Source organism: Mastigoproctus giganteus, chromosome 6 (assembly GCF_048544385.1).
Source record: "Mastigoproctus giganteus isolate SK-2022 chromosome 6, ASM4854438v1, whole genome shotgun sequence".
Lineage (NCBI taxonomy): Eukaryota > Metazoa > Arthropoda > Arachnida > Uropygi > Thelyphonidae > Mastigoproctus > Mastigoproctus giganteus.
In genome coordinates this window covers 195,290,650-195,306,978 of record NC_143580.1, presented here as the reverse complement: position 1 = coordinate 195,306,978, position 16,329 = coordinate 195,290,650, and the positions used below count along the sequence as shown (strand labels likewise).

Sequence of the window (16,329 nt, the reverse complement as noted above, 5' to 3'; positions counted from 1 at the left end):
ATATGATCCTAGATGGTGAATTTTTTTGGCTTGTACTAAAAAAAAAAAATTTCTCCCTTTGTGATAGTATCAAATGCACTCCAAGGATGTATTGAAATATTTTGTAACAATACAAATAATAACAGTATTTTGTGAACAATCCATTAGTCATAGCGTTCTTTGTATTGTTACAAAATATTGTAATTTTTGTAACAGTACACATTATAAAAAACAACCCGTTATTCACAGTGGATGATTTTTTTCTTCTTTTGCACACCAGTTTTCAAAGTTTATAACAGAACTAACAATAGATATATTTTCTTGAAATTTCATTAGAAGATCAAATATACATCCAGAAAACATGCTGTACTGATATTGTTCCCTAAAAACAATTACAATAAACACTTTTTTCTTTTTTTTTTTTTTTTTTATCAAATGCACATTGTAGTGTTATCAGTTTTACACCAGTTTTTTCCATTTCCAGTGTGACTTCCAATACATGAATTTCCTTGATTTTTTGTTAGTAGAATTTCACAATATGAAAAGATTGATATGTACGTAATTGCATTTAGTGTAGATACGCATGTGACTGCACTGGACTACAGGTGCACGTTTGATACAGTCGAGCTCAATTCTTGCATGCCTGTACGTACAGGGATGCAACTCTCTAAATTGCTGTTTTAGTTCACTTTTTGCATGGGCTGTATAAAAATTATTCACAGGCCATAGGTTGGACACCGCCACTTGAGAGCATCATTCTGATGTGAAGGCAAATTACACCTGAGATAATTAGATGCAGTATACAGGGTCATCAAAAAAGGTGTCCGTGATTTCCCTTTTAATTATCTCCTGAAATATTTGATCGATTGCTGTGATCATAGCAGCAAACAGTGTGGTAACTCACTACGTTTTATTTGACACCTCAACAATGACCTTGGCTGCACTGTGAGTGTGCACAGAATGACTCCTACACACACCGCCTCAGTCAGTTTCAGTTAGATGGCCACCGTGCAACAGAAAGCGCAGTGTGCGTTGTGGTACACTGAATTTAAATGTCATAACATTGCAACATCAATACCAACATACTGTTGGTATTGATGTTGCACTAGAGTCATTCTGCGCACACTTACGGCGGAGCCAAGGTCATAGTTGAGGTGTCAAATAAAACTTAGTGAGTTACCACACTGTTTGTTGCTACAATCACAGCAATTGATCAGATATTTCCGAAGATAATTAAAAGGGAAATCACGGACACCTTTTTCGAGGACCCTGTATATATACATTAAATTAAATTAAGTAAGTATAAATGGAAGTGAAAGTTACATAAGATGCCAGTAACTATTATAGTTACTGGCATCTTATGTAACTTTCAGGGTGAGGAATGTAGAAAAAGAAGAATAGTAGATTAGTGAAAAGTGAAAGAATGTTAATATCCTAGAGGTTATGATGAATTAAGTAAATTATGGGCTGAATTGCCAAGCCAATATAAAGTGAGAGAACTGTAAAGTAAAATTATTACAACAAAATATTAATAAAATGCAAATAAAAATGAAAATAAAATGAAAATGGTATAGCTGTCATCAGATATGGGGGGAAACAATTTTAGTAAAAGGTCTAATATAGGTAATGCAAAAAATGCTTGATCTGATGTCAGCAGAAATAAATATTGATACATGATCAGGTATTTTATCAGGGAACTACATCTGACCACGAATCAGGAACTGCGTTTCTATACTTGTCCATAGTAGTGAAGAAAAGTGAAAGGCCAAAAAAGGAATGAAATGAAACTAGCACTTTTTAATAGTCTTAAAAAGTGCTAATTTCATTTCATTCCTCTATTCCTCTTATTACAACTCCCGTACCTATTACTTTTATTCTATATAATATACACACAAAATAAAAAAATAAAAAAAAATAATAATAATCTTTTGGAATATAAAACAATTTTTACAACTAAATATATCTGTTAAGAACAACAAACTAATTTTGATTTTAAAAATAGCTATTTAATTGGTTGACCGTTGATTGATTGCAAAATTAGTTTTAATGTATAAGTAATATGATTTTGTCTTGATATCCCTTGAGTTGAATTAATGCATTTCTGAAAATATTCACATACAGGGAAACATTAACCTCATGAATAATCTCATAAAAAATAATGTAGTAAGGGTTGATTGATCAGACTGCCTGCCCGACTTATTTCACAGATATACTTTTTTACATCATTGCTTCATAGCCATTTCAGTTAGAAGTAATTACAATAATGCAAATCATTTTATATGTTATGGAAAATGTAGGGTACTATTCTCATAACTACTGAAAAGTTATGAGAATGGTCACATAGCAGTGCGGCACCTCCGTAGCCAGGTGGGAAGGAGCAGCAGTGCGTAGCACACACTTCTTGATTAGACCGGGGTTCGTGCCCGTCATCACCAAATAAGGAGGATGCGGAAAGGTCAGGGAATGACCACCGCATTTTCCGGAGCGATATGGCCTTGGCTGCTAATGCTCCTAAAAACCAAAATAACAAACAATAACATAGCAGTGCTGCCAATAATAGTGAGAATTTTTTCCAGCTAGATGATGCTAAAATATACTTTTGCAGTAGCATAGCTATCTCTTCAGATTTATGATGGGAAATCTGCTTTTTTTTTTTTTTTTTTTTTTTTTACTAATTCAAGCCTTTTCTTTCTCACCATCATAATATAGTTGGTGACAGTTTTTTCCTCCATCTTTTTCTTTTTGCAAAAAAAAAATAAAACTATGTCAACATTTATTTATTTTAATATTTTACAAATTTCTGCTTATTTTTGTTAATTAACTGGCCATTAGGTGTGCTGTGGTAGACTTCATTACAAAATAGAAATGCAGGATGACAGCATTATTCTCTCTTGTGTAGTGCAAAGCTAATTAACATTGCCTTCAGTAAGATGTAAAATTTCAGAAGACATATATACAAGATTTTCTCTGTTGTGGATACACGAAAACCCTGAAAATCCATCAAAACCCCCTCATGGACTACCATCTTATTGCTGTGAGGAGGTTTGAGTACCCCAGTGACTCCGAGGGCTGTGCTGACAGGAGCTTAAGCTCTTGATTGGGTGACTAAATAGGTCAAAGGAAAGGGGGATTAAAGTGTAGTTCACCATCAAAGGGAAGGGCTAGCAACTCACCCTTTTGATGAAAAATGCTCACACTGTTCTTCTGAAAGATAAATGAACAAGTTGTGTGTGGTCATTATAATCGCAAAAGCTTCAGCAGCTGGATCCATATAAATAGAAGATTGCAGCCAGCTGGGTTTTTAAAATTAAAATCACCAGGGAAAATGGCCTTACTCTTAGGAAATTTAGATTGCAGAAAGTCAAGTTTCAAAGCAAGAAAGGCAAAGTTCTTAGTGATTTGTAGAATTGGGAGAATGATAGAAACAGCAGGTGAATTTTCAGCGGATGAAAGAGATTTTAAACCTGAGGAGATTCCAAATTAGGAAGTTTCTGATAAGGAACATCAGAATGGACATATGAGAGTTATTCCAAAAGTAATGCACAAAAGCAGTTAATTCAAAGTGGATTTATTTTGTAACATAATTTATATAAAAACCTCTGGTATAGTCTCTTTCACACCTTATGACTGCTTCCCCAACATTCAGGTAATTTTTGAATACTGTTTAACTATCTGCTGCATTGTGGCACAGCTGCACTTAGTGTTTCTAAAGACAGAAATCTTTGTCCACACAACAGTTCCTCAAGCTTGGAGAATAGATTGTAATCAGTGAAAACAAGTTGTACAGACTGTGATATGAATTATCACTGAGTGTGAGCACACTATATTCCATTATTTGTTGCCACTTGTAACGAATTTTTGACAAAGAAATATTGCATAGTAGTTTCCAGTTACTGATCTTCCAAGTGGCATGTGATGAGCAGCAGTAATGCCATCATAATCGTCGACTGTGATGACCCTTTGTTTCACCTTTGATTTTTGCCAGTGACAGAGGGACATGGCAAAGATGGGTACTTCCACTGAACTCATAGTAATTTCAGTTCAGTTTCAGAGTTCACATATCCATGTCTCGTTGATGGCAACAGTGTGTTTTAAAAACTCTTGACCTCCTGCCAGTAACTGCATTGCAATTTCTTTGTGTACTTTGTCTTCCTCCAGAATGTTGGTAATAATGACTGCCAATGTCTTGTCCGTAGATGTTCTCGGTGTACATGAGCATTTCTTGTCCTCATCACTGATGTGACTTTGAAAAAACCTAGAAGTGTGTGGTGAGCTAATCTTCTGTTGGCTCTGAACACACTTCTTGCAACAATTCATAAATTTGTATCAGCATTCAACCATGTAAAGTTTCAATTTTGATAAAAACATCTTTGATCTTAAAATGTAATCTGACCTGAAGCAATATCACCATCTATTTTAAGTCTCTACATAAAAATTCAATTCAGGAAGTCTGTTTCAAGCACACTAATAAAATTAGTGTGCTTGAAACAGAAGTGAGCACATGCACAGTGGTGTGCATTACTCTTGGGATAACCCTCGCATGTACAAATACCACCTTTGAAGCAAAATAAATCATAGAGCAAATAATTAAGGTAACTGAAATAATTAGTAGTTGAAGCAACTGATAATTAAAATTGTCAGAAAAAGTAAGTTGGGGCTTAGCAGAGCATAATGGAAATTGAAATCATTGAGGTTGGAACTGAGACCATGTATATTTGTGAAATGAATGAGGAAGTTGTTGAGAGGTTTAGGTCTTTTTGCAGATAAATTTGTTCTAATAATTTTCCTATTTGTGATGCATTGAGTAGATAATGTAAAAATGGGAAGGGGGGGCATGTGAATTAATGAAATATTTGGATGACATACCCTCGGAAAGAATATACATCCAGTTCCTTTATATAACATCACCTTGGCAGTGCCTTCCACACACTACTTAGACTCCATCCATTCACTAGCTGGCACAGTATGGAAATATTATACACTGGTGGATCCAGATACTTTCTAGTTTTCAATAGGTTTGTTCTGGTGGACTGGTGACTGGCTTGCAAAAACCAATACCCTCTGAAAGTTGTATCCTTGAAGTGTAAGGAATATTGGAATCTTGCTACGATGCTGTTATAATCTAAAAGACATGACTCATATAACATGACAGAAAAGATAGGGAAGGGGATGTTGGAGCTTTGCTTTGGAGAAAGACTAAACTGGGTTTAACCACTTTAAGCCTCCATTAAACAAAGTGGTGACAATACACCAGTGCTGGTTCATCTGCCACATAGTATTGCTTGGCAACGCAGAGGGTCAGCCATTCCTCTGTGTGATGTGGATGCCATACTCTGACCTCTACTTAACTTGACTCACACTTGAGTGTTTATATTCATGCAGGTAAAGTATTTGGTTGAAAAAGAATAACTGACTTTCCCAAAATTAGGTCCACTTTACTCACAAGTGGAACCTGATTGTTCAGTTCCATCAGCATTTTAGACTCCGAAGCAGCAGCAGCAGCAGCCCTGGCTTGTCATACCTGGAAGAATGTTTGTAACAAGCCTCTAGGACCAGTGTTTTTGGAATTATCATGGATATCATGGCAGGATTCAATACTCCTTACATTTTGAGCATACAGCTTTAAACAGGTTTTCACAGGATGGTAGCTAGATAATGCACTGTGCCAAATATGTTCATATACCTAATTTTAATAGTCTTTGATAAATCCACATGAATGACTGTTATACAAATTGGAGCAGTGTTGAGGACAAGTTACTAGGAAAGCGAGTAGTTATTAGTTGTCACTGCTCTTCTTGGACAAATGTTATTAGTGGAGTTCCCAGGGTTCTTTATTGTTTTCAATTTTTTATAAACAATATTGTTGAAAGCATATCAATTTTAATGTCTTAGTTTACTGATGATAGAAAGGTTGACAAAGTGGTCAATGACAGGAATCAGGGTTTGCTACTGGAAAAATTAGGCAAATGGGCTGAGAAATGACAGTTGCAGATTAATGTCAATAAATTAAAGGCACTGCATAATGTTATAAATAAGTTCAGAATAACATATGAATTTGGTGATACAACGCTCAAGGTATCCAATATAAAGTTCTCTGAGTAGTGTAGACAGACTGCTAGGATAGCTCATGAGTACTGTCACTGATATACAGAAATTTTGCCAGGAGAGAAAAGGACGCAATTATTCCATTGTATAATTCAATAGCTATGCTGTGCCTTAAGTATTAAGTACTACATACAAGTCTGGAAGTCTCTTAGAAAGGATGTAGATCTGTTGGAATGGGTCCAGAGAAGAGCAACAAGAATAGTCAGGGCCACAAAAGTGTACTGTTACCATGGAACTCATTTATGCAAATTGTAGTATCTGGAAAATAGGAATTTCCAAGACCTGATTGACATGTTTAAAGCTTTGAATGGGTTGAGTATGGCATCTTTAATCTTTCTCAGATGACAAGTGAACTTCATTTTAAAAGGCTGTTTGCATGATAGATATGCAGAAATTTTCCTTCAGCCAGAGAGTGATTAATTGTTGGAATAAACTGGCACCTGGTGTTGTTGAAGTAGGTAGTTTGAAAAAATTATAGGATATAGTAGTATTGGACAAATTAATAAAGGATTGGGCAAATGAAGTGTGTATTTTATTTAGTTTTTATTATTATTATTTTATTTTATTTTATTTTTTCAGTGATACATAAGTTAGCATTAGTAGGGGCATATGATTATGCCCTCTCAGGTGATTATTCTGAGCAAGAAGAAGACTCCCATTAGCATTGAGCATGCTCAAACCATTCAAAGCTTTATACACCTCAATCAGGTCACCTTGCAGGTGGTGCCTCCGTAGTCAGGTGGGCAGGAGCAGCAGTGCGTAGCACACGCTTTTTGATTAGACCAGGGTTCGAGCCCGTGACCACCAAATACAGAGAATGCAGAAAGGTCAGGGAATGACCACCGCATATCCCTGGAGCAATATGGCCTTAGTTGCTAATGCTCCTAAAAACCAAATAACAAACAAACAACAAACAACCTCGCAGGTGCCTAGTCTCCAGACACTATAATCTGCAAAACTTAAGCCTTTAGTTGTATAAGCTTGCTTCCTTTCATTATTTTGTTAGTACTAATATGCTCTTCTGTGTTGGTTGTCATGTGTGTGAAGCTGTTTAGTGAACAGAGTATGTGGTTTTTTTTTTTTACAGGAACAATTCAAAAGAATAAAGAATTTGCATAAAATTTTGTTTCTAGCTTGGTACACAGCTTTAAAAACACATGTTAATAGTCTCTGGCAAAGATTGTTTATCAGAAGTTCAACATTCAGTCCACTGCTGGCAAAGAGTCCGATATATGTGGCCTCTGTACTTCCCCCATCTCCTGCCACACTTGCACCAGACTTTGAAAAAATCAAAACTCATTTTCAAGAGCTATCTTGGAGATTCAGCAAAAACCACAGAAAATGCTTGAAAGTAAGAAAATAAAAAATCAGACAGGTGATGGAAAAATCAATGGGATTGGTTTAAAAACAAATCTTTGATTTTAAATACATTCTCATAACTTTTGGTTACCACCTCATAAAAAGTTAGTGAATGATCTTATTATTCTTGGACACATAACAGTAGCTAAAAGATTGTGAACAATACTTAAAACAATGTGTTTTGAGCATATGCAAACCAAGTTTTAATGTATTATGCTGCCAGTCTAGGAGAAACCTGCTTTGAGTGAACACCTGTTTTTCTCATATCTCACTCATACTGAAAGTGAAGCAGTTTAAATATCTGACCATTAAATTTTGTTATCAACTTGAAAAGTATACTGTGGAAACACATTAAGTTCTGATTATAATTTATGCAAATGATCATCAGCAGTTACCCCATCAACAACTGACCAGTTGAAAATTGCTAGTGAGATGTCTCTTTCATTTAGTTTGGTTCAAGCCATTTTTAATGAATATTTGGGAATGATGCAAATGAGTGTTAAGTTTGTCTCACACAGTTTCACTTGAGATCAAAGACAAAATCAAGTCCTCATTTTATCTGAGTTTTTCAAGCAACCATGTTGGATAATGCATTTTTAATAAAGTTTATAACAGGTGTGTTGGATATGATCCAGAGACTAAGGTTCAAGGCTCTCAATGGAAAATGTCATCACCGATGCAAAAAAAAAAGGTACAGTAATGAAAATCACATGTGAAGATCATACTGATTGCATTTTTTAACAGTGAGGGGATGATGCCATCAGAATTCTTTCTGCAAGATGTCATTGTTAATGCAGAGTACTGCCAAGAAGGCCTGACGTAGCTGAGTGGTCAGAAGCGCTAGTGCAGAAGCATGCACTCTTTGAGATACCAGGGTTCAAGCCCATGACTAAATATGATTAACATTTGTATTGATTGATTGATTTATTGTAAACTCTACTAACCTGGTGGTCGTACCGGAATATAAACAAGAACAATTTTTTAGAACAGTTGAGCTAAGATAAATCTAACTACAGTTGGATAATTAAATTTTTAGGGTTCCATTAAACCAAAAACACAATGAATTGCAGATCCCATGTTATTTGAACAACTGTCATACAAAATAACCAGGAAACATTTAGTGTAGTTCAAGTGAAGGCTTGCTGTCTGGGCGCCTCTGGGCAGGAACAGCAGTGCGTAGCACACTCTTCTTGATTAGACCAGGGTTCGAGCCCGTGACCACCAAATACGGAGGATGCAGAAAGGTCAGGTAATGACCACCACATGTCCCCGGAGCAATATGGCCTTAGTTGCTAATCCTAAAAACCAAATAACAAACAAACAAACAGCTTGCTGTCTGAGTAGCTCGACACAGAGTACAAGAACACTGGTTTTATCCCAAGAGGCAGCATCTGTATGGAAGGGGGAAGACCTGATTGTGATATGGCCAGCCACGGAATTCTCTGAGTATTTCTGGTGACTTTGGTTCCATTAATATTTGATCATACTGCACAGTAGAGTTCAATCGAGGAGATGGCTAAGATTTTGGTTTTATAGCTTTTGTCTGGACAAAGATTTTTGGTAAATTTGTAAATCATTATATATGGTTATTGTGTTTTCTCAGAACAAGCATGGGAAATGGAAGCTAGATTCTTCAGGGTACTATAATAGTTGGTTACCACGGCTTGCTACCCTCTCCTCTCCTCTTCCTACTGGGTGTAGTTGTTCAATTACATGGTCAGTGTAGTTGCTCCACGTTATACTGTAAACTAGACAGACCCAAGAACCTCCTGAAAGATATGAAGAAATATATTTACAATGAAGGTATTAAATGCCTTAAAAATAAGCAAGGCTAAGCCATCTGGACCAATTGTTATTGTTGTTTGATTAAATGAAGCTAGTGTTGTGTTGTGTTATGTTGTAATATTATCAATTATAACAAGATACAAAATCGGAATAAAATCACAGTTTATGCACTGCGCAGTGGACAAACTGCGATTATACAACTAATGTTTGAATGTGGGCCACTGTAAGTGATACTCCCAGTTCACAGTTGAACGTGAAATAGGAAATAATCACATAAAGTAGCTGTGTGGTTGATGACAAACAGATGCGCGTATAGCTTAAGAGATATCTGTAAATGTAAGAATGTGATCACCTCAATATCTATGCATCTTCCTGTAAGAAATATACAAAATTATTAATTTTATTTTTAGAGTATTGTCAACTTGTTAATTATAATCTGATATTGGATTCTTAGGGAACTATATGAAGAAAGGCAGAGTGAACTTCGTAATCAGTGCCTGGATCTTTGGAAGGTAAATTGAAAGATGACCCATAATAATAGTGTTTTTTTTTTGCCAAATATTTAGAGATAGTCTCTTGTGTAAGTTATGATTTTTGTATCTCGATAATAATTTTCTTAACATTTTCATGCATGCATCAGGAACTTCTTTTTCACTGGCATAAAAATTGGTTTAATCAATAAAAGTAACAAATTCTGTTTAGCTTTTCATAGATTATCTATTATCATCATTCACTATTTTCATATCAAATATTTCATGAAAAGTTCAGAAATTCTGAAGCCTTATATCCACCACTCCAGTAATTGTTGAGACCTCAAGTGCCCAGAAAACTTTCTGGACATTTGAATAACAGAAAACTTTTGGATTGTAGATTCTAGTTCAGTAAATACCAGTGTTTATGTGTTCTCTTTGTATTTTTGTAGATACCCGATCGTGCACGCTCTGCACCTTCTAGACCAGATCCTCTTTCAAAATTTAAGGAGCTAAAGAAGGTGATTCATAATTTATTATCATTGAATTAGAATTTAATTAAGTAAAATTTGAAAATTCAGTCCTGGGATTAATGCTAAAATGATAATGTTACTTAAGTTTTAATTCCAGGTTATTGAAGATTAAGATTTTAAGACTGTTGTAGTAGAAATGAATGAACTTATAGGCTTAAATGAATATACTGCAGTGTTTCCATTCATATAACTCATAAACAATATCAAGTGGATCAATCTCATTCATCCCCTTCCTTCTAGAGTTTACTTAAGTAAAGAAGTCTTTGCTGTTTTTCTTTGTATCCTTTGCCAAAAATTTCTCGTAATTTGCCTTTGCCTGCCTAACCTCCTTTGTGACTTGATAATTACAGACTAGTTTATATCTACCATAGGCTTCTGTGTCGCCTGATAATTTACATGAGATGCATATAAATTATCGGGTGACACAGAAGCCTATGGTAGATATAAACTAGTCTGTAATCAAGTCACAAAGGAGGTTAGGCAGATTACGAGACAGGCAAAGGCAGATTACGAGAAATCTTTGGAAAAGGATACAAAGAAAACAGCAAAAACTTCTTTACTTATGTAAACTCTAGAAGTAAGGGGATGAATTAGATTGGTCCACTTCAGTGGTTCCCAACTGATGATTCGCGAACCCCTGGGGTTCTCACTAAAAATTCTATAATGGCGTCTGCTTAGATTTACATAGGTATATTATTGTAAACTACAAAATATAACTAACAATAAAGTAAAATCAAATTAAATAAAAAGTAAAGAATTGCCAAAGAAAGAAACCACATCTCCTGCAATTCCTTATAATTAGTTTACTATCTTATAGTATATCATGTTAAATATATATGTTTTCCATACTTTTTTTTTTTTTTTTTTTGATTCTCAAAGGCCATTGTTATGTACAGGTACTTTTTTTTTTTTTAGAACCTATAGTACTTAGTACCGTGCATGGGTTGAAAAGTTTGAAGGAAGATACTTGTTGACATTAAACTTGAACTTTTTGTTGATTGTAATTTTCAGGAAATACAAGGTTGTTCCAGAAAACAGAAATTGAATGAATAAATGAGGAAGAAGAAAAGTTGGTTCTGTGAGTTTGAACTTGGACAGTAAAAGGATGTTGACTGGTTGCAGCATGTGTTTGGATTGCTTTGAAGAGAGAAAGCGGGAATTACAGAAGCCATTTCAGAAGAACAGTGCCCATGGAAGTATCTATACAAAGGTGTATGAGACAGAGAGAGGAGAGACTCTGTTAGAGATGAGACTGTTGCACAGTGGTATTGTCACGGTCCTCCCCACACCAGGTGGAAAAGGCCCGGGTTCGAATCCCGTTGATGACATGAGGAATTTTAATGGGCTTTTTTCACTCCGTGGCTGAGTTAGTCGGTTTCAGACACAATAAATATATGGGTAGATATAATCATTTACCGGTGACCCTAATATCATAATTTTTTTTTTTTTTTGTTAGATGTGAGACATTAATTAACCTAACTGCTCTCTTTTGAATGTAATCTAGAAGCCTCAGAGAGGTTTTGGGGGCACCTCCCCAGATGTGCGAACAATATTCCATGGTAGGCTGGATTTGTGATTTCTACAGAGTCAACAACAGTTTGGAAGAAAAGTAACGCCAAGAGAAAACCGAATTTTTTTGGTTCATGCAGAAGAAACAATATATGTAACGTGCTTTACACCAGGAGAGATTAGAAGTCAGGGTAATCCCCAAGATCTTGCCTAGAAATTGGAGCATCATTGAAGATAAACATAGGAGCAGAAGAATCCTTTTTGTGAGATATAAGACAGGACTGAGTTTAAGAAGGATTGAAATTAAGTTATCTTTGCCCTACTGGAGAATTACCTGAAGATCGGCATTTAAGGAATTGGTAGCAGATTTTCGAGAAGTTGAAGCTGATTGAGCAGGGCAAGGTTTCTCAAAATGGAAAGTAGAATGCAATGTGCTATTGTAAACAAAACTATGGATAGGATTTCCTGTCAATGGAAGAAAGTCATTAATATACAAGAGGAAAAGAGTGGGAGAAAGAACTGAATCTTGGGGAACACCAGCATTAGTGGAGAAGTTAGGAGACAGAGAGCCATCTACCCTCAGTGAGCGATCAGAGTTAAAACTGGATACTCAATTACAAAAAAACAGCTGGCAACCCATAGGATGGAAGCTTATTTAGAAGACCTTTATGCCAAGCATGAACGAATGTCTTGGGGATGTCAAGAGCAACTGCTTGTGTTTCACCCAACTTTTCCATTGAATTTGTCCATAAATAGGTAACATAAGCCAGAATATCACCAGTGGATCGACAACACTGATGGAATCCATACTGGCGATCATTGATCAGACAGAATGTTTCTAGATAGTTTAAGAGTTGGCGGTTAATTGATTTCTCCATTACTTTAGAAAAAGTAGAAGTAATTGGATGGGAGGGATTTGTCACCCTTTTTAGGAACTGGCTTATGAACTGGATATGAGCAAATTTCCAAGCAGAAGGAAAAACATCTTTGGAACAAGGAAGTAAAAAAAGCAACAAAGAACAGAAATAAGTTCAGGAGCTCAGGTTTGGAGAATAAGTGGAGAAATACCATCAGGACCTGGAGCTTTCTTAGCATCAGATTCATCAAAATCCTTTTGACATCCTTTTGACGGAAGACCACAAGAGACATTGAATGAAGTGTACTGAGAATGGTTTGAGGTGATTTACTAAGGTCATCAATACATGAGTAGGAAGTAAAATAGGATGCCAGCCAGCAGGTCAGCTTTATCTTTGGCTGAGGTGGCAACAGAACCAGACAAGTGGGAACAGAGATGGGCAAAAATTGCAGCCAATTGTTTTGGCAAGAGACCAGAATGGTCAGCTACCATTGGACAAGAAGCAAGTTTTCTACTCTTAGCCTGTTCAAAATCTAGTTTGGTATTAATAACTGCCTTAATAACTGATTAATAACTGCCTTACAAAGTATAAATGATACTTAATAAAAAAAATTATTATTATTATTATTATGCTATGTTGCTTATAAAAATATAGGGGCATATAACGGTTTTATACTAATTGTTAGGCCTGGTTAGTATAAAAATGTAGTACTTTAAATATTTTGTAATAAAAATTCAGAAATATTATACAGTTTCAGAGAATATAGGCTTAGTGGTTTGCTTTAAAAATATTATGTTGAAAGGGGTTCGCAATAAAAAATATTATGTTGAAAAGGGTTCGCAATAAAAAATATTATGTTGAAAGGGGTTCGCAATAAAAAATATTATGTTGAAAGGGGTTTGCAAGTGAAAAACGGTTGGGAACCACTGGTCCTGATTCTGTACCTGAAAATCCACTTGATATTGATGGTTCAACTATTGATGATCATGCTCAGATAGCTGACAAAATATCTGAATAGTTTGTCAGCTATCTTAGGCCAAAGTCTGAATAGTCTTTCTTGAAGCAATCAAAATCAGTTGATGTTTTCTAGAATATCCAAACATAAATACACAGACAGAAAAGATGTTAGGGAAACTAATGTTAAAAGCATGCTATCCTATTGCTGTATTTTAATATTAAATGTATATTTTACCAGTGAAATTTAAGTTTAGTGCAGGGTGGACGTTAAAAAAATAATAATTAAAAATAAAATAAATAAAACACCTGTTTTTATGCAAAACCTCATGCTTACAAATGCATGATCATCTTTTTGAAAGCCAAAAGTTGGCATATGTGATGTCAGTATAAGCAACAACTTCCAGTACTGCTAAAATAATAATTTGAATTTGAACTTGTACATTTGATGTCATGGTTTCATTATGTATTGCTTGCATAATTTTTGTTGTACTTTCAGTTTCATGAGGTTTATTTGCCCTAAATCTTATACCATTTGTAGCTTCCTACACCTTGGGGCATCTCTCATACAGTTAAGTCACAACCGGGTTTCCGGTTGTGGCTTATCAGGACATCTGGGCGATGGCACCTTACTGAGAATAAGTAGCAAGGTGTTTCTTCTTTCTGGGAAGTCTTAAACCATTTGAGTTAATAAAGTCAAGCTGAAATCTGCATGGTTGAGGTGTATAATGGTGCCTCTTGTGTAGATTTCAGTTTGAATTTATTTATATAACTCTCTACAAAAATTATGCTGTGCACTACTTATACAACTCCTATATAATAAATTGATTATTGCTAGCATATTAAAGGAATTCAAAAGATGAAAAATTAATAAATTGAGAAAAATATATTTCTCCAGGTTAGTATTTAACTAAATTTATGAAGTTTTCTGTATTGGTGTTTTTAACAAACAGAACAATTAAAATATGTTATGTAATAATTAATGTTTTGTGTATTAGCTCCATTTTTAGTTTCCCATTACTATTACTTTTGCCAACCAAGTTTTGGCAACATTAGAGGAAATTAACTTTTTAAATTAATTCTATTATGTTAATTCTGAATCTAGAAACAAATTTTACATCATGTCAGTTTGGATTGAGGGGGACATTAATTTATTTTCATAACATATAGAGAATAAGCATCACTTCTGAATGTAGGCAAAACTGAGGAATACAGAGGATAGCTTATAATTACACAAGTTAATAAGCATATTTCATCAGAAAATAATGTGGACTAGATAGATTTTTGGATACCAATTCCAACAGTTTTCAGCTTTCCTTTAGAACATCTAGTTTTTGTGGCTAGGCCAATTACATGAACTTGTTTGTACCACTCATGCACTTAATCAACTTACATGAATATAATTATTATTTATTCCTTTTATTTTTGATTAGTTTATACATTCATATATATAATTGTTTGATAATTGTCCTTATTATTTCATAATTTAATTATTTGATTATAAATTGTTCCAGGTAAGATCCAGTGAATTTCTGAAAAAGATTCATCACCTTGTCTTGAAAGTGTAAAAATTGCCCTAGAAAATTCTGCTCTGTGTGCGACTCTTTCCTAACTAAATCACAATGGATATTTCCAAAATTTCCCAGTTATACGTTTGCTGTCCTCTAGGTGACCAGAAATAAGGCAGGGGAACCATGTATTGTTTGAACAGATTATGTGGCTAGGTAAGCAAAAGGAAAAAATCGATACTGTATGTTATACCCATGATATAGAGAGAGCCAAGAAACCACAATGGTAAGTGTTACTTTTGTAATGTGAATGTAACTGGATCCATCGATGAGACCATTCCCTCATGATGACAGTATACCAATTTCAGTACCTCTGCAGCATGGACTGTCTTATTTAGAAGATGAATTGGAATGCTGTAAAGGTGCAATTGGCAGAGACCTAAGAACTTCAGCCGATCCTGAGTAGACACCCAATGAAGATACAGCAGAGTCAGCTGGTTACCTAAGATGAATGACATCTAGAGATCTAGCCCTCTTCAGAGATAAAATTGATACATTACAGTAAACCCTCAAATTTACAAACCTTAATTTAATGGTCTTCAGATTTAATGGACAAAGAAAAAGAAAAAAATTTGACTGGCACCACTATACAGTCACAGTAAGTTATCTTTTACTGACTATGCACTGTGTATCAACCAATAAAGTCAAGGCAAATAAAAGCTTATTTTTTAATGTTTAACTTTATTTCAGGTTTCTAATATACATATACAGAGTAACTTTATATTTTCAGTTATGGTGGTGTACAGATTGTCTTGAAAAAACTTTCTATTTAACAGATGTTCAGCAATAATGGACTCCCTTTCCCCTATTAGTCTGAAAATTGAGGGTTTACTACAATGAGAAACACAAAAATATGTTTATTTTGGGAATAAATGCACAATCTGCTAGATTCCGATTCTAGCAGTTTAATATTAAATAGTTTTATATCATTTTGCTGTATTAATTTTTCCTCCCTTTTGCTTCCATTTGTTTGATTTTTTTTTTTTTTTGGCTATTGCATATTTTTGAAAAATAGCCAAACTTCAAAAAGGAGGGTCCCCCCCCCCCCCAACCTTTTAAAAAGTACTTTCTTTCCTTAAACTTTTGCATATACAGTGAAACTTCCCTTTAACGGACAGCCATGGGGGAAAATGTGTCCGTTACAGAGAAGTGTCCGCTAACAAGAAGTCTGAGGGAGAAAAAAAAAAAAAAGAAAGAAAAAAAAATCATT

General features: G+C 34.9%; 1 protein-coding gene across 1 annotated transcript in view; it reads left to right on the top strand.

Annotated features, from left to right (window-relative positions):
• Cmtr1 (Cap methyltransferase 1) overlaps positions 1-16,329 on the top strand; it is a 379,789-nt gene that overhangs the window by 301,318 nt on the left and 62,142 nt on the right. Inside the window, exons 16-17 of the mRNA XM_090376649.1 lie at positions 9,683-9,740; positions 10,151-10,219. Of these exons, the coding sequence (XP_090232775.1) occupies positions 9,683-9,740; positions 10,151-10,219 (127 nt within the window). The remainder of the gene's footprint in view (positions 1-9,682; positions 9,741-10,150; positions 10,220-16,329) is intronic.